We start from the raw sequence: 22,859 nt of genomic DNA, 5'->3' as shown, positions 1-22,859 counted from the left end.
ACTGAGAGGACTGTGTGCAGTGACTGGGGTAATGCAGGGGAGTCACTGAGAGGACTGTGTGCAGTGACTGGGATAATACAGGAGAGTCACTGAGAGGACTGTGTGCAGTGACTGGGGTAATGCAGGAGAGTCAATGAGAGGACTGTGTGCAGTGACTGGGATAATACAGGAGAGTCACTGAGAGGACTGTGTGCAGTGACTGGGATAATGCAGGAGAGTCACTGAGAGGACTGTGTGCAGTGACTGGGATAATGCAGGAGAGTCAATGAGAGGACTGTGTGCAGTGACTGGGGTAATGCAGGAGAGTCACTGAGAGGACTGTGTGCAGTGACTGGGATAATGTAGGAGAGTCACTGAGAGGACTGTGTGCAGTGACTGGGGTAATGCAGGAGAGTCAATGAGAGGACTGTGTGCAGTGACTGGGGTAATGCAGGAGAGTCACTGAGAGGACTGTGTGCAGTGACTGGGGTAATGCAGGAGAGTCAATGAGAGGACTGTGTGCAGTGACTGGGATAATGCAGGAGAGTCACTGAGAGGACTGTGTGCAGTGACTGGGATAATGCAGGAGAGTCAATGAGAGGACTGTGTGCAGTGACTGGGGTAATGCAGGAGAGTCACTGAGAGGACTGTGTGCAGTGACTGGGATAATGCAGGAGAGTCACTGAGAGGACTGTGTGCAGTGACTGGGGTAATGCAGGAGAGTCACTGAGAGGACTGTGTGCAGTGACTGGGATAATGCAGGAGAGTCAATGAGAGGACTGTGTGCAGTGACTGGGGTAATGCAGGAGAGTCACTGAGAGGACTGTGTGCAGTGACTGGGATAATGCAGGAGAGTCACTGAGAGGACTGTGTGCAGTGACTGGGGTAATGCAGGAGAGTCACTGAGAGGACTGTGTGCAGTGACTGGGATAATGCAGGAGAGTCACTGAGAGGACTGTGTGCAGTGACTGGGATAATGCAGGAGAGTCAATGAGAGGACTGTGTGCAGTGACTGGGGTAATGCAGGAGAGTCACTGAGAGGACTGTGTGCAGTGACTGGGATAATGCAGGAGAGTCACTGAGAGGACTGTGTGCAGTGACTGGGATAATGCAGGAGAGTCAATGAGAGGACTGTGTGCAGTGACTGGGATAATGCAGGAGAGTCACTGAGAGGACTGTGTGCAGTGACTGGGGTAATGCAGGAGAGTCACTGAGAGGACTGTGTGCAGTGACTGGGGTAATGCAGGAGAGTCACTGAGAGGACTGTGTGCAGTTACTGGGGTAATGCAGGAGAGTCACTGAGAGGACTGTGTGCAGTGACTGGGGTAATGCAGGAGAGTCAATGAGAGGACTGTGTGCAGTGACTGGGATAATGCAGGAGAGTCACTGAGAGGACTGTGTGCAGTGACTGGGGTAATGTAGGAGAGTCACTGAGAGGACTGTGAGCAGTGACTGGGATAATGCAGGAGAGTCACTGAGAGGACTGTGTGCAGTGACTGGGGTAATGCAGGAGAGTCACTGAGAGGACTGTGTGCAGTGACTGGGATAATGCAGGAGAGTCAATGAGAGGACTGTGTGCAGTGACTGGGGTAATGCAGGAGAGTCACTGAGAGGACTGTGTGCAGAGACTGGGGTAATGCAGGGGAGTCACTGAGAGGACTGTGTGCAGTGACTGGGATAATGCAGGAGAGTCACTGAGAGGACTGTGTGCAGTGACTGGGGTAATGCAGGAGAGTCACTGAGAGGACTGTGTGCAGTGACTGGGATAATGCAGGAGAGTCAATGAGAGGACTGTGTGCAGTGACTGGGGTAATGCAGGAGAGTCACTGAGAGGACTGTGTGCAGAGACTGGGGTAATGCAGGGGAGTCACTGAGAGGACTGTGTGCAGTGACTGGGATAATGCAGGAGAGTCACTGAGAGGACTGTGTGCAGTGACTGGGGTAATGCAGGAGAGTCACTGAGAGGACTGTGTGCAGTGACTGGGGTAATGCAGGAGAGTCACTGAGAGGACTGTGTGCAGTGACTGGGGTAATGCAGGAGAGTCAATGAGAGGACTGTGTGCAGTGACTGGGGTAATGCAGGAGAGTCAATGAGAGGACTGTGTGCAGTGACTGGGATAATGCAGGAGAGTCAATGAGAGGACTGTGTGCAGTGACTGGGATAATGCAGGAGAGTCACTGAGAGGACTGTGTGCAGTGACTGGGATAATGCAGGAGAGTCAATGAGAGGACTGTGTGCAGTGACTGGGGTAATGTCACACTACATTCTTCTCTACCTGTGTTACTGGTGAATGTCATGTGTTTATCTCCTTTAAGGTCGTACATTTTCCAGAAGCGATGGGTGAAGCTGGAAGCTGACTATCTCCGCTACTACGACAGTGACAAGGTACAGTCAGGATGTGTGGTCTCAGGCTTCTTTGGATTAGATCTTGTCCACTGTTCGTTCTATGGGAGACTTCAGCCACAGTGCCCCCATAAGAGTGACATCCACAGTACCCCCATAACAGTGACATCCACAGTGCCCCCATAACAGTGACATCCACAGTGCCCCCATAACAGTGACATCCACAGTGCCCCCATAACAGTGACATCCACAGTGCCCCCATAACACTGACATCCACAGTGCCCCCATAACAGTGACATCCACAGTGCCCCCATAACAGTGACATCCACAGTGCCCCCCATAACAGTGACATCCACAGTGCCCCATAACAGTGACATCCACACTTCCCCCATATCAGTGACATCCACAGTGCCCCCATAACAGTGACATCCACAGTGCCCCCCATAACAGTGACATCCACAGTGCCCCATAACAGTGACATCCACACTTCCCCCATATCAGTGACATCCACAGTGCCCCCATAACAGTGACATCCACAGTGCCCCCCATAACAGTGACATCCACAGTGCCCCCATAACAGTGACATCCACAGTGCCCCCATAACAGTGACATCCACAGTGCCCCCATAACAGTGACATCCACTGTGCCCCATAACAGTGACATCCACAGTGCCCCCATAACAGTGACATCCACAGTGCCCCCATAACAGTGACATCCACAGTGCCCCCCATAACAGTGACATCCACACTGCCCCCATAACAGTGACATCCACAGTGCCCCCCATAACAGTGACATCCACAGTGCCCCCCATAACAGTGACATCCACACTGCCCCCATATCAGTGACATCCACAGTGCCCCCCATAACAGTGACATCCACAGTGCCCCCATAACAGTGACATCCACAGTGCCCCCATAACAGTGACATCCACAGTGCCCCCATAACAGTGACATCCACAGTGCCCCCATAACAGTGACATCCACAGTGCCCCCATAACAGTGACATGAACAGTGAGAAGGATTGCACAACGTGTCACCTTAGTATTAATGAGCATCGAGGAGTAATGGATATTCAGACACTTTGCTCGGTTTCCGTAGGACATTTACTCCAAACGGATCATTAAGACCGGCTGCATCAACAAAGTGGCTTCTACCGGAGACCAGAAGTTCGAAGTCGCTACATCGAACCGAAACTTTGTGTTCCGAGCCGAGAGCGACTGTGAGTAGACGCATCCAACAAAGCGTAGAGCCCGACACTTGCCCCTCTGCTCTTCACTAATCTTTTATTTCTCCCTTTGCAGCGGACAGAAACGACTGGATTAAAGCGATCCAAAAGGTCCTAGAAGACAGGAGATCCAGGCCAGCCAGCTCCTCAGTGTACAACCCCGAGAACGTGGACAAGTGTGGGCTCCTGGAGATGAAGGGCTGGAAGCCAAAGATGTTTGTGGTGGTGGCCACAGATAAAGTCTTCCTCTACAAGAATGGAGAAGTTAGTATCCATCACTGTCCTGCCCTCTTCTCTCCCCCGAACAGTAGCTCCTCTGCTCGTCATCCTCTTCCAGTACTAGATACATAGACAAATACTTTGTAACACTGGTACAAGACAAGTAGCCATAACGTTACACCTAGTCACCTCTGGAGCTGCATTCCCAGTTCTGCTATCCCCTCTGCTGACAGTGTGGTGTTGAGTCTTCAGTTCCCAGTCACACAATGCACAGATAACTGTGCCATACAATAAATAGGTAATGCACTTAGTGCCCAGAAAATAATATATACAACACCTAGATAATACCGCACAGTGCCATACTACACCTAGATAATACCGCACAGTGCCATACAACACCTAGATAATACCGCACAGTGCCCAGATAACCGTGCCATACTACACCTAGATAATACCGCACAGTGCCAGGATAACAGTACCATACAACACCTAGATAATACAGCACAGTGCCAGGATAACAGTACCATACAACACCTAGATAATACCGCACAGTGCTCAGATAACAGTGCCATACTACACCTAGATAATACCGCACAGTGCTCAGATAACAGTGCCATACTACACCTAGATAATACCGCACAGTGCCCAGATAACAGTGCCATACTACACCTAGATAATACCGCACAGTGCTCAGATAACAGTGCCATACTACACCTAGATAATACCGCACAGTGCCAGGATAACAGTGCCATACAACACCTAGATAATACCGCACAGTGCTCAGATAACAGTGCCATACTACACCTAGATAATACCGCACAGTGCCCAGATAACTGTGCCATACTACACCTAGATAATACCGCACAGTGCTCAGATAACAGTGCCATACTACACCTAGATAATACCGCACAGTGCCCAGATAACAGTGCTATACTACACCTAGATAATACTGCACAGTGCCAGGATAACAGTACCATACAACACCTAGATAATACCGCACAGTGCCCAGATAACAGTGCCATACAACACCTAGATAATACCGCACAGTGCCAGGATAACAGTGCCATACAACACCTAGATAATACAGCACAGTGCCCAGATAACAGTGCTATACTACACCTAGATAATACCGCACAGTGCCCAGATAACAGTGCCATACTACACCTAGATAATACCGCACAGTGCCCAGATAACAGTGCCATACAACACCTAGATAATACAGCACAGTGCCCAGATAACAGTGCCATACAACACCTAGATAATACAGCACAGTGCCCAGATAACAGTGCCATACAACACCTAGATAATACAGCACAGTGCCCAGATAACAGTGCCATACAACACCTAGATAATACTGCACAGTGCCCAGATAACAGTGCCATACAACACCTAGATAATACAGCACAGTGCCCGGATAACAGTGACATACAACACCTAGATAATACAGCACAGTGCCCAGATAACAGTGCCATACAACACCTAGATAATACAGCACAGTGCCCGGATAACAGTGACATACAACACCTAGATAATACCGCACAGTGCCCAGATAACAGTGCCATACACCTAGATAATACAGCACAGTGCCCAGATAACAGTGCCATAGAACACCTAGATAATACCGCACAGTGCCCAGATAACAGTGCCATAGAACACCTAGATAATACCGCACAGTGCCCAGATAACAGTGCCATACACCTAGATAATACAGCACAGTGCCCAGATAACAGTGCCATACAACACCTAGATAATACAGCACAGTGCCCAGATAACAGTGCCATACAACACCTAGATAATACAGCACAGTGCCCGGATAACAGTGACATACAACACCTAGATAATACTGCACAGTGCCCGGATAACAGTGCCATACAACACCTAGATAATACTGCACAGTGCCCGGATAACAGTGACATACAACACCTAGATAATACAGCACAGTGCCCAGATAACAGTGCCATACAACACCTAGATAATACAGCACAGTGCCCGGATAACAGTGACATACAACACCTAGATAATACCGCACAGTGCCCGGATAACAGTGCCATACAACACCTAGATAATACCGCACAGTGCCCAGATAACAGTGCCATACAACACCTAGATAATACCGCACAGTGCCCAGATAACAGCGCCATATAACACCTAGATAATACCGCACAGTGCCAGGATAACAGTGCCATACAACACCTAGATAATACCGCACAGTACCCAGATAACAGTGCCATACAACACCTAAATAATACCGCACAGTGCCCAGATAACAGTGCCATACAACACCTAGATAATACTGCACAGTACCCAGATAACAGTGCCATACAACACCTAGATAATACCGCACAGTACCCAGATAACAGTGCCATACACCTAGATAATACAGCACAGTGCTCAGATAAGTGCCATACAACACCTAGATAATACTGCACAGTGCCCAGATAACAGTGCCATACAACACCTAGATAATACTGTACAGTGCCCAGATAACAGTGCCATACAACACCTAGATAATACCGTACAGTGCTCAGATAACAGTGCCATACACCTAGATAATACAGCACAGTGCTCAGATAACAGTGCCATAGAACACCTAGATAATACCGTACAGTGCCCAGATAACAGTGCCATACAACACCTAGATAATACCGTACAGTGCCCAGATAACAGTGCCATACACCTAGATAATACAGCACAGTGCTCAGATAACAGTGCCATACAAAACCTAGATAATACTGCACAGTACTCAGATAACAGTGCCATACAAAACCTAGATAATACCGCACAGTGCCCAGATACGTAGTGCCATACAACACCTAGATAATACCGCACAGTGCCCAGATACGTAGTGCCATACAACACCTAGATAATACCGCACAGTGCCCAGATAAGTAGTGCCATACAACACCTAGATAATACTGCACAGTGCCCAGATACGTAGTGCCATACAAAACCTAGATAATACCGCACAGTGCCCAGATAAGTAGTGCCATACATTACACAGATAATACTGCACAGTGCCCAGATACGTAGTGCCATACATTACACAGATAATACCGCACAGTGCCCAGATACGTAGTGCCATACATTACACAGATAATACTGCACAGTGCCCAGATACGTAGTGCCATACATTACACAGATAATACCGCACAGTGCCCAGATACGTAGTGCCATACAACACCTAGATAATACCGCACAGTGCCCAGATAAGTAGTGCCATACATTACACAGATAATACCGCACAGTGCCCAGATACGTAGTGCCATACAACACCTAGATAATACCGCACAGTGCCCAGATAAGTAGTGCCATACATTACACAGATAATACCGCACAGTGCCCAGATACGTAGTGCCATACAACACCTAGATAATACTGCACAGTGCCCAGATAAGTAGTGCCATACATTACACAGATAATACCGCACAGTGCCCAGATACGTAGTGCCATACAACACCTAGATAATACCGCACAGTGCCCAGATAAGTAGTGCCATACATTACACAGATAATACCGCACAGTGCCCAGATACGTAGTGCCATACAACACCTAGATAATACTGCACAGTGCCCAGATACGTAGTGCCATACATTACACAGATAATACCGCACAGTGCCCAGATACGTAGTGCCATACAACACCTAGATAATACTGCACAGTGCCCAGATAAGTAGTGCCATACATTACACAGATAATACTGCACAGTGCCCAGATACGTAGTGCCATACAACACCTAGATAATACCGCACAGTGCCCAGATACGTAGTGCCATACATTACACAGATAATACCGCACAGTGCCCAGATACGTAGTGCCATACATTACACAGATAATACCGCACAGTGCCCAGATAACAGTGCCATACATTACACAGATAATGCCGCACAGTGCACAGATAAACACTGCTCAGAAAATATACACCTTGATAATACAGACCTAAAACACCACATGATACCTAGATAAATAGTACTCAGAAAATAATGCATATAATACCGCACAGTGGCCAGAAACATAATACATATGGTATAACTGCTACCCCATACTGCCCTATCAGTGCTATAGGCTGACATAGGTTCACACGTCAGTGTTTGCTCAGTGATTTCCATCAGTGCGGATCTCTCCCTTATACCTGATCTCTCTGGAGGCTCCGCTCCTGGTTTTGGCTCAAAATCACTGATAGAATTCGCTGCCCGAACACTGATGTGTGAACGAGGCTTTAACCTACGTCATCTGAATGCACAGGTTATAACCCTATATAAAAACAACAAATAATTTAAAATATTTTATTCTATTTTCTTATTTTACTGTTATATTTGTTTTTTTATTAATAAAACACTTTAGATTGTTTAGTATTTATATTATTTATAAATAAGGATTTTTTACGGCCTTTTTTTTATTTTTATTTTTTTACACCCTATTTTTTACGGCCTTTGTACTGATACAGACGGTCAAACAAACAATGCGGACAGGCCACAGGCGAAAAGAAGCCTGCTGCTTGCTGGGTGAATTGTGGAAAGTGAAAATCCCTGTCAATGGAAGAGTGTGGGGGAGGGTCAGGGGCCACAGGTGCCGATCTACCTCTGCCCATAGCATTGTTTCACATAAGATTACTGTGACGTGTTGGGTGGATGCACTACAACCCCCACAGTGCACCCCAGCAGTGATTTCTCTGCTCTTCCAGGACTTTGTGTCTGGCGTTGGAGTCACCTCTATAGACATGAACCTTGGCAATGTAAAGGAGATGGACAAGAGGAGCTTTGACCTGACAACACCTTACAAGACGTTCAGGTGAGGAGGCCGCCCCCGAGACACCGCTGCCAATAGGAGTAACTGTGTATATTCCGGGAACTTTGGACTCTCTGATAAGAACCGTCACTTTAAGGAAGTTCTTTGTGAGATTTATTAACATTTTCTGACACATGACCAGCTCTCCGTCACTGGGTTCCCCATTCCGGGCAGGGGCCCGACACACGATAGCCATGTCTTCTACATGTTCGTCTTGTGTGCTTTACCTTCATCCTTCCTGATCCTTCTCCGCACTTTCCAGTTTTATCGCAGACAATGAGCAGGAGAGAAGCGAATGGGTGGAAGCCATGATGCAGTCGGTGGCCGGCGCTCTCTCTAACCTTGAAGTAGCCCAGAAAATCTGGTCGGTGGAGTCCAACAGAATGTGCGCCGACTGCGGGGCCCCCAAACCTGACTGGGCCTCAGTCAACCTCTGCGTGGTCATCTGCAAAAAGTGCGCAGGTAAAAAAAGCAGGATCCATAGGAGCAGTATTATAGCAGTTATATTCTTGTACATAGGAGCAGTATTATAGCAGTTATATTCTTGTACATAGGAGCAGTATTATAGTAGTTATATTCTTGTACATAGGAGCAGTATTATAGTAGTTATATTCCTGTACATAGGAGCAGTATTATAGTAGTTATATTCTGGTACATAGGAGCAGTATTATAGTAGTTATATTCTTGTACATAGGAGCAGTATTATAGTAGTTATATTCTTGTACATAGGAGGCAGTATTATAGTAGTTATATTCTTGTACATAAGAGCAGTATTATAGTAGTTATATTCCTGTACATAGGAGCAGTATTATAGTAGTTATATTCTTGTACATAGGAGCAGTATTATAGTAGTTATATTCTTGTACATAGGAGCAGTATTATAGTAGTTATATTCTTGTACATAGGAGCAGTATTATAGTAGTTATATTCTTGTACATAGGAGCAGTATTATAGTAGTTATATTCTTGTACATAGGAGCAGTATTATAGTAGTTATATTCCTGTACATAGGAGCAGTATTAGAGTAGTTTTATTCTTGTATATAGGAGCAGTATTATAGTAGTTATATTCTTGTACATGGGAGCAGTATTATAGTAGTTATATTCCTGTACATAGGAGCAGTATTATAGTAGTTATATTCTTGTACATAGGAGCAGTATTATAGTAGTTATATTCTTGTACATAGGAGCAGTATTATAGTAGTTATATTCTTGTACATAGGAGCAGTATTATAGTAGTTTTATTCTTGTATATAGGAGCAGTATTATAGTAGTTATATTCTTGTACATGGGAGCAGTATTATAGTAGTTATATTCCTGTACATAGGAGCAGTATTATAGTAGTTATATTCTTGTACATAGGAGCAGTATTATAGTAGTTATATTCTTGTACATAGGAGCAGTATTATAGTAGTTATATTCTTGTACATAGGAGCAGTATTATAGTAGTTATATTCTTGTACATAGGAGCAGTATTATAGTAGTTTTATTCTTGTATATAGGAGCAGTATTATAGTAGTTATATTCTTGTACATGGGAGCAGTATTATAGTAGTTATATTCCTGTACATAGGAGCAGTATTATAGTAGTTATATTCTTGTACATAGGAGCAGTATTATAGTAGTTATATTCTTGTACATAGGAGCAGTATTATAGTAGTTATATTCTTGTACATAGGAGCAGTATTATAGTAGTTATATTCTTGTACATAGGAGCAGTATTATAGTATTTATATTCTTGTACATAGGAGCAGTATTATAGTAGTTATATTCTTGTACATAGGAGGCAGTATTATAGTAGTTATATTCTTGTACATAGGAGGCAGTATTATAGTAGTTATATTCTTGTACATAGGAGGCAGTATTATAGTAGTTATATTCTTGTACATAGGAGGCAGTATTATAGTAGTTATATTCTTGTATATAGAAGCAGTATTATAGTAGTTATATTCTTGTACATAGGAGGCAGTATTATAGTAGTTATATTCTTGTACATAGGTGGCAGTATTATAGTAGTTATATTCTTGTACATAGGAGCAGTATTATAGTAGTTATATTCTTGTACATAGGAGCAGTATTATAGTAGTTATATTCTTGTACATTGGAGGCAGTATTATAGTAGTTATATTCTTGTACATTGGAGGCAGTATTATAGTAGTTATATTCTTGTACATAGGAAGCAGTATTATAGTAGTTATATTCTTGTACATAGGAGGCAGTATTATAGTAGTTATATTCTTGTACATAGGAGCAGTATTATAGCAGTTATATTCTTGTACATAGGAGCAGTATTATAGTAGTTATATTCTTGTACATAGGAGCAGTATTATAGTAGTTATATTCTTGTACATAGGTGGCAGTATTATAGTAGTTATATTCTTGTACATAGGAGCAGTATTATAGTAGTTATATTCTTGTACATAGGAGCAGTATTATAGTAGTTATATTCTTGTACATAGGAGCAGTATTATAGTAGTTATATTCTTGTACATAGGAGGCAGTATTATAGTAGTTATATTCTTGTACATAGGAGCAGTATTATAGTAGTTATATTCTTGTACATAGGAGCAGTATTATAGCAGTTATATTCTTGTACATAGGAGGCAGTATTATAGTAGTTATATTCTTGTACATAGGTGGCAGTATTATAGTAGTTATATTCTTGTACATAGGAGCAGTATTATAGTAGTTATATTCTTGTACATAGGAGCAGTATTATAGTAGTTATATTCTTGTACATAGGAGCAGTATTATAGTAGTTATATTCTTGTACATAGGAGCAGTATTATAGTAGTTATATTCTTGTATATAGGAGGCAGTATTATAATAGTTATATTCTTGTACATAGGAGCAGTATTATAGCAGTTATATTCTTGTACATAGGAGCAGTATTATAGTAGTTATATTCTTGTACATAGGAGCAGTATTATAGTAGTTATATTCTTGTACATAGGGGCAGTATTATAGTAGTTATATTCTTGTACATAGGAGCAGTATTATAGTAGTTATATTCCTGTACATAGGAGGCAGTATTATAGTAGTTATATTCTTGTACATAGGAGCAGTATTATAGTAGTTATATTCTTGTACATAGGGGCAGTATTATAGTAGTTATATTCTTGTACATAGGGGCAGTATTATAGTAGTTATATTCCTGTACATAGGATCAGTATTATAGTAGTTATATTCTTGTACATAGGAGGCAGTATTATAGTAGTTATATTCTTGTACATAGGAGGCAGTATTATAGTAGTTATAGTCTTGTACATAGGAGCAGTATTATAGTAGTTATATTCTTGTACATAGGAGCAGTATTATAGTAGTTATAGTCTTGTATATAGGAGCAGTATTATAGTAGTTATATTCTTGTACATAGGAGGCAGTATTATAGTAGTTATATTCTTGTACATAGGAGCAGTATTATAGTAGTTATAGTCTTGTACATAGGAGCAGTATTATAGTAGTTATATTCTTGTACATAGGAGCAGTATTATAGTAGTTATATTCTTGTACATAGGAGCAGTATTATAGTAGTTATATTCTTGTACATAGGAGCAGTATTATAGTAGGTATATTTTTGTACATAGGAGCAGTATTATACTAGTTATATTCTTGTACATAGGAGGCAGTATTATAGTAGTTATATTCTTGTACATAGGAGGCAGTATTATAGTAGTTATATTCTTGTACATAGGAGCAGTATTATAGTAGTTATATTCTTGTACATAGGAGGCAGTATTATAGTAGTTATATTCTTGTACATAGGAGCAGTATTATAGTAGTTATATTCTTGTACATAGGAGCAGTATTATAGTAGTTATAGTCTTGTACATAGGAGCAGTATTATAGTAGTTATATTCTTGTACATAGGAGCAGTATTATAGTAGTTATAGTCTTGTACATAGGAGCAGTATTACAGTAGTTATATTCTTGTACATAGGAGCAGTATTATAGTAGTTATAGTCTTGTACATAGGAGCAGTATTATAGTAGTTATATTCTTGTACATAGGAGCAGTATTATAGTAGTTATATTCTTGTACATAGGAGCAGTATTATAGTAGTTATATTCTTGTACATAGGATCAGTATTATAGTAGTTATATTCTTGTACATAGGAGGCAGTATTATAGTAGTTATATTCTTGTACATAGGAGACAGTATTAAAATAGTTATATTCTTGTACATAGGAGCAGTATTATAGTAGTTATATTCTTGTACATAGGAGCAGTATTATAGTAGTTATGTTCTTGTACATAGGAGCAGTATTATAGTAGTTATATTCTTGTACATAGGGGCAGTATTATAGTAGTTATATTCTTGTACATAGGAGCAGTATTATAGTAGTTATATTCCTGTACATAGGAGGCAGTATTATAGTAGTTATATTCTTGTACATAGGAGCAGTATTATAGTAGTTATATTCTTGTACATAGGAGGCAGTATTATAGTAGTTATAGTCTTGTACATAGGAGCAGTATTATAGTAGTTATATTCTTGTACATAGGAGCAGTATTATAGTAGTTATAGTCTTGTATATAGGAGCAGTATTATAGTAGTTATATTCTTGTACATAGGAGGCAGTATTATAGTAGTTATATTCTTGTACATAGGAGCAGTATTATAGTAGTTATATTCTTGTACATAGGAGGCAGTATTATATCAGTTATATTCTTGTACATAGGAGCAGTATTATAGTGGTTATAGTCTTGTACATAGGAGCAGTATTATAGTAGTTATATTCTTGTACATAGGAGGCAGTATTATAGTAGTTATATTCTTGTACATAGGAGCAGTATTATTGTAGTTATAGTCTTGTACATAGGAGCAGTATTATAGTAGTTATATTCTTGTACATAGGAGCAGTATTATAGTAGTTATATTCTTGTACATAGGAGCAGTATTATAGTAGTTATATTCTTGTACATAGGAGCAGTATTATAGTAGTTATATTCTTGTACATAGGAGGCAGTATTATAGTAGTTATATTCCTGTACATAGGAGCAGTATTATAGGAGATATATTCTTGTATACAGGAGGTAGTATCATAGTACTTATATTCTTTTCATGTATTATGTATACCGTATATAAAAATAATCCATACTGATATCTTCTCATATTTAAAGGACAACACCGCAGTCTGGGGCCCAGTATAAGCAAAGTGCGGAGTCTCAAGATGGACCACAAGATCTGGACGGAGGAGCTGATAGAGGTGAGGGTTACAGCCTTCCCCTTCCTTTACTCTCTATCGCCTCATGTGTTAAGATGGGAATATCTCCCTAAGACGTCAATCCGGCTCATAGCCCATTTAGAAGGGTTCATCCCTGTGCACTCCGATTACTTAGTAGAGTCTTCTGCTTCCATATCAAGCGCCTCCTCAGCAGTAGATATCACCAGCTTGTTGACAGTTTTCATCTGAGATTGTTTGTGCACTGCAAAAAAACTAAGAAAAAAACAGGAAAATCCCTGTAATAAATGGTTCCACTTCTGTTGGAGGGAGGCTGACGGTAGGGGAGGTGAGTGCGGTATACCGTCCTGTTATCAGCTGTTTCAGTTTGGTGGTAGGATGACTGACAGCCAAAGATATTCTGTTGTCCTCTGTTAGCAGCCATTTTTGATATTCTGGACCTTGGAGTGTGAAGAGTTAATGATCCGTGGAAACATCCGTGTGTTGGAATGTTCTTTGTTGTATTTCTGGACAGAGCTCAGCCCCTGATCAGCTGATGTTTGCACTGGAGAATTATCTCTGTGTCCAGACCAGCAGAATACGTGTTTAGATCATTTACAGGCCGATCTGCTCCCAGGACCCCTATAGATCCCGGCCAGCGGGTATCCTATATCCTCCATATATCCATTCTGTGATAGAGGCCCTGAGCTAACTGTTCCATGAATACAATGCCAGAACGACAGTAAAGACTGACACTCGCACAGGGTAAATGTAATTCTTCACATTGTTGTGCATTTCTTTTCCTTTCTGTGACGGCCCCATCCCTCTGCATTCATGGACAGTGTCTTCCTCGGCATTCTAAGGGTTACTCCTGCGGGATCATTATCTATTTATCAGGCCCATCTGCTGTGCGGATTAGCGCCCCCCGCAGCTCATTAACCCGTCTTTTCTCACCAGCTCTTCCTGAAACTTTGCAACGAGGTCAGTAACAAGTTCTGGGCGGCGAATGTGCCCCCCAGCGAAGCCATCGACCAGTGGAGCAGTTCGCTGGAGAGGAAGACCTACATCAGCGCCAAGTACCGCGAGGGCAAGTATCGCAGGTACCACCAGCTCTTCGGGAACCAGGTGGAGCTCAACAAGGTAAAGACAACCAACTTGGCTCCTCTGCCTGTGCTCCATTCACTGACTGCATGTGACCTTGATTCTTAGTTCAACCCATCCCTGCCCCAGAAGATATATAACACTGCTTGCTTCAGGGCAATGAGCGTGCAGTGAAGCCTCCTCCATGTCCCTGCCAAGCACAGTGCCATAAATGATGCCACAGCCGTACCCCCATACATACCACCCCTGTCCGTATCATCCATCCCAGTATCCACGATTTACCAATCCATACCGTCATACCACCTGTACCAGATCCTATATAGTACCTCCCATTTTAGTACCCATGTAGTAATACCTTTCATACTAGTACCATGTTTATCAGAACCTGTACACTAGTATCATCCATAGCAGTATCACTAAAGTAATACCATACTCAGAAGTACCCATATAGTAATATCATCCACACCAGTACCAATACTGTAATGCCATCAAGTACCTATATAGTAAGTAGTACCTTCCACATCAGTACCAATACAGTAATACCATCCTTGTATGCAACCATGTAGTAATATCATCTACACCATTGCCAATATAGTAGTTCCTTCCACATCAGTACCCATACATTACTGCCTGCAACAATGTTTTCATGTAGTAATACCATCCGTACCAGTTCTCATATACTAGTGGCTTCCATATCAGTACCTATATAATAGCACCATCCATACCAACACCCATACAGTTTTCATATAGTAATACCCCCCTTACCAGTAATTATATAGTAGTATCATCGATATCAGTACCCATGTAGTAGTACCATCCATGTCAGTACCCATGTAGTAGTACCATCGATATCAAAACCCATGTAGTAGTACCATCAATATCAGTACCCATGTAATAGTACCATCCATGTCAGTACCCATGTAATAGTACCATCCATGTCAGTACCCATGTAGTAGTACCATCGATATCAAAACCCATGTAGTAGTACCATCGATATCAGTACCCATGTAATAGTACCATCCATGTCAGTACCCATGTAATAGTACCATCCATGTCAGTACCCATGTAGTAGTACCATCGATATCAGTACCCATGTAGTAGTACCATCTATATCAGTACCCATGTAGTAGTACCATCGATATCAGTACCCATGTAGTAGTACCATCCTTGTCAGTACCCATGTAGTAGTACCATCCGTGTCAGTACCCATGTAGTAGTACCATCGATATCAGTACTCATGTAATAGTACCATCCATGTCAGTACCCATGTAATAGTACCATCCGTGTCAGTACCCATGTAATAGTACCATCGATATCAGTACCCATGTAGTAGTACCATCGATATCAGTACCCATGTAGTAGTACCATCCATGTCAGTACCCATGCAGTAGTACCATCCATGTCAGTACCCATGTAGTAGTACCATCCATGTCAGTACCCATGTAGTAGTACCATCGATATCAGTACCCATGTAGTAGTACCATCCATGTCAGTACCCATGTAGTAGTACCATCGATATCAGTACCCATGTAGTAGTACCATCCATGTCAGTACCCATGCAGTAGTACCATCCATGTCAGTACTCATGCAGTAGTACCATCCATGTCAGTACCCATGTAGTAGTGCCATCGATATCAGTACCCATGTAGTAGTACCATCGATATCAGTACCCATGCAGTAGTACCATCCATGTCAGTACCCATGCAGTAGTACCATCCATGTCAGTACCCATGCAGTAGTACCATCCATGTCAGTACCCATGCAGTAGTACCATCCATGTCAGTACCCATGTAGTAGTGCCATCGATATCAGTACCCATGTAGTAGTACCATCGATATCAGTACCCATGTAGTAGTACCATCCATGTCAGTACCCATGCAGTAGTACCATCCATGTCAGTACCCATGCAGTAGTACCATCCATGTCAGTACCCATGCAGTAGTACCATCCATGTCAGTACCCATGCAGTAGTACCATCCATGTCAGTACCCATGTAGTAGTACCATCGATATCAGTACCCATGTAGTAGTACCATCGATATCAATAAAAGAAAACCACAGAAATAAGATAATACTGCACTTAGTGAAGTAGATGCAAACATTATATATGGACAAAGTCCTCACTCTGATATGATAATATCTGAGACACTTAGTCAATATATTTTGATCAAAACACATCTAAGCCGCCTACCGAGTGCCAAGGTGGTCTCAGGTCAGGCAGGTCCTACGCTAAACCTACCTAAGCCATTGGGCTTCTATGTTCAGGAGGGCAGACCCCGCACATATGGTGCGCTGCTCCTAGTCACCCCCATGTGCATCAAGCAGCCAATGGGAGGAGGAGCGGCACAGCCATAAGTACCACCTAATCAGGGCGCTCTATTGGACAGGAAGGGCACAAGTGCAGAGGAATGCTACTCCCAAGATCATAGGTGCACATTCACACTTGAAGGCGCTCGGTAGGCGGCTCAGATGTGTTTTGATCAAAATATATTGGCTAAGTGTCTCAGATATTATCATATCAGAATGAGGACTTTGTCCATATATAATGTTTGCATCTACTTCACTAAGTGCAGTATTATCTCATTTCTGTGGTTTTCTTCAATAATATGGCCAGTGACATCCGCACATTTATATATCATACCGTGCAGGATGTTTTATCTTAGTTTTTTCAGTGGATTTTTTTTTCATTGATATCAATACCCATATAGCAGTAACATCCATGTCAGTACCCATGTAATAGTACCATCCATGTCAGTACCCATGTAATAGTACCATCCATGTCAGTACCCATGTAGTAGTACCATCGTTATCAGTACCCATATAGTAGTACCATCCATGTCAGTACCCATGTAGTAGTACCATCTATATCAGTACCCATGTAGTAGTACCATCGATATCAGTACCCATGTAGTAGTACCATCGATATCAGTACCCATGTAATAGTACCATCCATGTCAGTACCCATGTAGTAGTACCATCGATATCAGTACCCATGTAATAGTACCATCCATGTCAGTACCCATGCAGTAGTACCATCCATGTCAGTACCCATGTAGTAGTGCCATCGATATCAGTACCCATGTAGTAGTACCATCGATATCAGTACCCATGTAGTAGTACCATCCATGTCAGTACCCATGTAGTAGTACCATCCATGTCAGTACCCATGTAGTAGTACCATCCATGTCAGTACCCATGTAGTAGTACCATCCATGTCAGTACCCATGTAGTAGTACCATCCATGTCAGTACCCATGTAGTAGTACCATCCATGTCAGTACCCATGTAGTAGTACCATCCATGTAGTAGTACCATCCATGTCAGTACCCATGTAGTAGTACCATCCATGTCAGTACCCATGTAGTAGTACCATCCATGTCAGTACCCATGTAGTAGTACCTGTGGGGTATAGCATTGTATTCACACTGTATACGGTTAGTTATCTGTAGTGCCCGGGGCTGATGATTGGTTATAATAGACACCCGAGGAGGAGGATTATTTTGCACACGCTCGTCGGTGGCGGTCGGTGCGATTCCTGTCAGATATGAGATGCCCGACCGGCAGCCGCTTATTCAGTGACCAGTGATGGAGGCTTCCTATAACCAGTATGTGCCCGGGGGTCAGCCGCCATTACTGTACCCTGGAGCCGCTGGGTCTGAACTGCTGACAGGAGCAGCTCATTCACTGCGGGTTCAGCAGAGTCAGCTGCTTGCGCAGGGCAGTCTGTGCCACAGCCATTGTACCCTCAGCGGCCTCATGCCAGGCACCTCGGGCGGTCACGTGGAGGCAGAGATTCCTGCCAGTTTTCAGTTTTTTGCTTATCCTGAGCTTTCTTGGTCAGGAATAGAATGACAATTTAAAGTGAAGACTGACACTGGCTGAAACAAATCGGGAGGGACGCACGTGACCCTGATATTCAGCCCTGAGGTGACCCCTTCCTACCACCACATGGTGTATTCAGAGTACTCGCAGATGATGGGGGTCTCGTGTGTCCGGCTGTGCAGTCGTCCCCCTCCCCCAGTACAGACTCGGTGTCCTCTGTGGTTTCTGCAGAATCCTTAAAAAAAAACTCCAGGTTTATTATTTCACAAAAGAGAAAATAAAGTCTGCTCCATCAGTCGGCCGCCCCCCAGCTGTGGGAATCCTGCGGAAAAGTGGGAGCAGCTTCCATCTGGTTTATTCATCTACATGGCACCCGCTACACGTATGAACTACCAGGAACATATCAAAGAAATCATCGCCTTATACTCCAGTCACCTCCAGAGCTGCATTCCGAAGGCTGCACTCAGACGTGTGATCGTGAACAGCTCATATCTGCCTTCTGGTAACAGGAAACTAGCAGACTTGTTGCAGCAGATTTGGTTGTAACTAGAGGATAAGGCAGGACATGGCTCAGGAGCTGTGCAGAATATGTAAAGTGACTGCACATCATTTTGTACTGCTCAGATTTGGAGTCTTCCTGCCCGTGAGGGGTTAATCCTGACTCTCCGTCCTCGACCACCCACAGATTTACTGGAAGAGAATAAACAAGATAGCCTTCCGCCAACTTCTGTTACCAGAGCAAGAACAAGGCCTGGACACTTAGAGACGAGCGCAGACCCTCCAGCGGCTCTCCTCTATTCACACCCAAAGCAGCTCCACACTATCATGCATACTTCTCATATACCCCGTATGGCACCACACAGTCTGTGTTATGGAGCTCCATGTTCTCCCCTAGACGTAAGACCCCCATAATCCGCCATCCACAAACACTGGACCCAGCTGTAGTGTTCATCTGCACGGCAGAGAGCAGGTGGAGGGGCTGAGTATACTGACGGGTTACAACAAATGGGGGGCTATCCTCTAGGCTACTGAGCTGACACTCTAAATCAGCCGAGGGTGTACCCGGTGGTTGTGACACAGAGGTGTTAGACCAGGAATGAGGCAGGCCTGGCAAGTGAGGGGTTAAGCGGGCTCTGCCATGCTGACTTTTGTTGTGTTAGGGGCCCCTCCTGTAGGCGAGGCTGCAGATGTGAGTCCCACTGACATCACCCTGGGGTGGGAAGAGCGCAGTGAGTCACTGGGGCCGCATCCAGCATCTGTGCACACAGCGCGCACTGCTCCCCCAGATGTAGCAGATCTCTGCACTCACACTGCTCACTCTCGGTACACCTCTCCTAGCATACTCCGTTACTCTACAGCTGCACACAATTACACCCTGATCTTCACAGAGCACTCTGCTCACCCTCTGCACCCCTGAGGACTATCAAAGAGCACTCTGCTCACCATCTGCACCCCTGAGGACTATCAAAGGCACTCTGCTCACCCTCTGCACCCCTGAGGACTATCAAAGAGCACTCTGCTCACCATCTGCACCCCTGAAGACTATCAAAGAGCACTCTGCTCACCATCTGCACCCCTGAGGACTATCAAAGGCACTCTGCTCACCCTCTGCACCCCTGAGGACTATCAAAGAGCACTCTGCTCACCATCTGCACCCCTGAGGACTATCAAAGGCACTCTGCTCACCCTCTGCACCCCTGAGGACTATCAAAGAGCACTCTGCTCACCCTCTGCACCCCTGAGGACTATCAAAGAGCACTCTGCTCACCTTCTGCACCCCTGAGGACTATCAAAGGCACTCTGCTCACCCTCTGCACCCCTGAGGACTATCAAAGAGCACTCTGCTCACCATCTGCACCCCTGAAGACTATCAAAGAGCACTCTGCTCACCATCTGCACCCCTGAGGACTATCAAAGGCACTCTGCTCACCCTCTGCACCCCTGAGGACTATCAAAGAGCACTCTGCTCACCATCTGCACCCCTGAAGACTATCAAAGAGCACTCTGCTCACCATTTGCACCCCTGAGGACTATCAAAGAGCACTCTGCTCACCCTCTGCACCCCTGAAGACTATCAAAGGCACTCTGCTCACCCTCTGCACCCCTGAGGACTATCAAAGAGCACTCTGCTCACCCTCTGCACCCCTGAAGACTATCAAAGAGCACTCTGCTCACCATCTGCACCCCTGAGGACTATCAAAGGCACTCTGCTCACCCTCTGCACCCCTGAAGACTATCAAAGGCACTCTGCTCACCCTCTGCAACCCTGAGGACTATCACAGAGCACTCTGCTCACCCTCTGCACCCCTGAGGACTATCAAAGGCAATCTGCTCACCCTCTGCACCCCTGAGGACTATCAAAGGCAATCTGCTCACCCTCTGCACTCCTGAAGACTATCAAAGGCACTCTGCTCACCCTCTGCACCCCTGAGGACTATCAAAGGCACTCTGCTCACCCTCTGCACCCCTGAGGACTATCAAAGGCACTCTGCTCACCCTCTGCACCCCTAAGGACTATCACAGAGCACTCTGCTCACCCTCTGCACCCCTGAGGACTATCAAAGAGCATTCTGCTCACCATCTGCACACCTGAGGACTATCAGAGAGCACTCTGCTCACCCTCTGCACCCCTGATGACCATCAGAGAGCACTCTGCTCACCCTCTGCAACCCTGATGACCATCAGAGAGCACTCTGCTCACCCTCTGCAACCCTGATGACCATCAGAGAGCACTCTGCTCACCCTCTGCACACCTGAGGACTATCAAAGAGCATTCTGCTCACCTTCTGCACACCTGAGGACTATCAGAGAGCACTCTGCTCACCTTCTACACGCCTGAGGACTATCAAAGAGCACTCTAGTCTCCTTCTACACGACTGAGGACAATAACAGAGCACTCTGCTCACCCTCTGCACCCCTGAGGACTATCAGAGAGCATTCTGCTCACCATCTGCACCCCTGAGGACTATCACAGAGCACTCTAGTCCCCTTCTACACGCCTGAGGACTATCAAAGAGCACTCTAGTCCCCTTCTACACGCCTGAGGACTATCAAAGAGCACTCTGCTCACCATCTGCACACCTGAGGACTATCACAGAGCACTTAGTCACCTTCTAAACCCCTGAGGACTATCACAGAACACGTAGTCACCTTCTACACCCCTGAGGACTATCACAGAGCACTTAGTCGCCATCTAAAACCCTGAGGACAATAACAGAGCACTCTGCTCACCATCTGCACCTCTGAGGACTATCAGAGAGCACTTAATCACCTTCTACACCCCTGAGGACTATCAAAGAGCACTCTGCTCACCATCTGCACACCTGAGGACTATCACAGAGCACTTAGTCACCTTCTAAACCCCTGAGGACTATCACAGAACACGTAGTCACCTTCTACACCCCTGAGGACTATCACAGAGCACTTAGTCGCCATCTAAAACCCTGAGGACAATAACAGAGCACTCTGCTCACCATCTGCACCTCTGAGGACTATCAGAGAGCACTTAATCACCTTCTACACCCCTGAGGACTATCACAGAGCACGTAGTCACCTTCTACACCCCTGAGGACCATCACAGAGCGCTCTAGTCACCATCTACCCCCCTGAGGACTATCACAGAGCACTCTATTCACCATCTAAAACCATGAGGACAATAACAGAGCACTGTAGTCACCATTTACACCCCCGAGGACTATCACAGAGCACTCTATTCACCATCTAAAACCCTGAGGAGAATAACAGAGCACTCTAGTCACCATTTGCACCCCTGAGGACTATCACAGAGCACTCTAGTCACCATCTATACCCTTGAAGACGATCAAAGAGCACTCTGCTCTCCATCTACACACCTGAGGGCTATACCTGTGCACTCATTTCACCTTTTACATCCCTGATGACTATCACTGCGCACTCCTTTCACCTTCTACACACTTGATAGCTATCACAGTATGCTCTATTAACCTTCTACACCCCTGAGGGCTTTCATAGTACACTCTGTTCACCATCTGCACCCCTGAGGACTATCACAGAGCACTCTGTTTATCATCTACATTGCAGAGGACTATCAAAGAGGACTCTTTTCACCAGATTAGATACATCCCTGAGGACTATCAAAGAGCACTCTTTTCACCAGCTACACCACTGAGGACTACTACAGTGCACTCTGTTCATCATCTACACCTCTGAGGACTATCAAAGTGTGCTTATTTCACCGTCTTGACCTA

General features: G+C 44.3%; 1 protein-coding gene and 1 long non-coding RNA gene across 7 annotated transcripts in view; one reads left to right on the top strand and one right to left on the bottom strand.

The window, feature by feature from the left end:
- ARAP1 (ArfGAP with RhoGAP domain, ankyrin repeat and PH domain 1) overlaps window positions 1–22,859 on the top strand; it is a 138,020-nt gene that overhangs the window by 64,503 nt on the left and 50,658 nt on the right. For all 5 annotated transcript variants that reach the window (XM_040426568.1, XM_040426566.1, XM_040426570.1 and 2 more), the window contains exons 7-13: window positions 2,296–2,365; window positions 3,421–3,541; window positions 3,624–3,811; window positions 8,448–8,554; window positions 8,814–9,013; window positions 13,672–13,757; window positions 14,670–14,852. In XM_040426568.1, the coding sequence (XP_040282502.1) occupies window positions 2,296–2,365; window positions 3,421–3,541; window positions 3,624–3,811; window positions 8,448–8,554; window positions 8,814–9,013; window positions 13,672–13,757; window positions 14,670–14,852 (955 nt within the window). The remainder of the gene's footprint in view (window positions 1–2,295; window positions 2,366–3,420; window positions 3,542–3,623; window positions 3,812–8,447; window positions 8,555–8,813; window positions 9,014–13,671; window positions 13,758–14,669; window positions 14,853–22,859) is intronic.
- LOC120996572 lies at window positions 19,786–21,889 on the bottom strand. 2 transcript variants are annotated; one of them, XR_005777806.1, is made up of 3 exons: window positions 21,784–21,889; window positions 20,727–21,743; window positions 19,786–20,401 (listed from the first exon to the last, which is right to left on the bottom strand). It is a non-coding gene; the product is annotated as an uncharacterized LOC120996572 (long non-coding RNA). The 2 variants fall into 2 exon arrangements; XR_005777805.1 differs by lacking the exon at window positions 19,786–20,401 and having other exon boundaries at window positions 20,583–21,743.

This window comes from Bufo bufo, chromosome 3, assembly GCF_905171765.1.
Source record: "Bufo bufo chromosome 3, aBufBuf1.1, whole genome shotgun sequence".
Lineage (NCBI taxonomy): Eukaryota > Metazoa > Chordata > Amphibia > Anura > Bufonidae > Bufo > Bufo bufo.
Note: the sequence above shows the minus strand (reverse complement) of the source record. Positions and strands in the feature narration are given on the sequence as shown.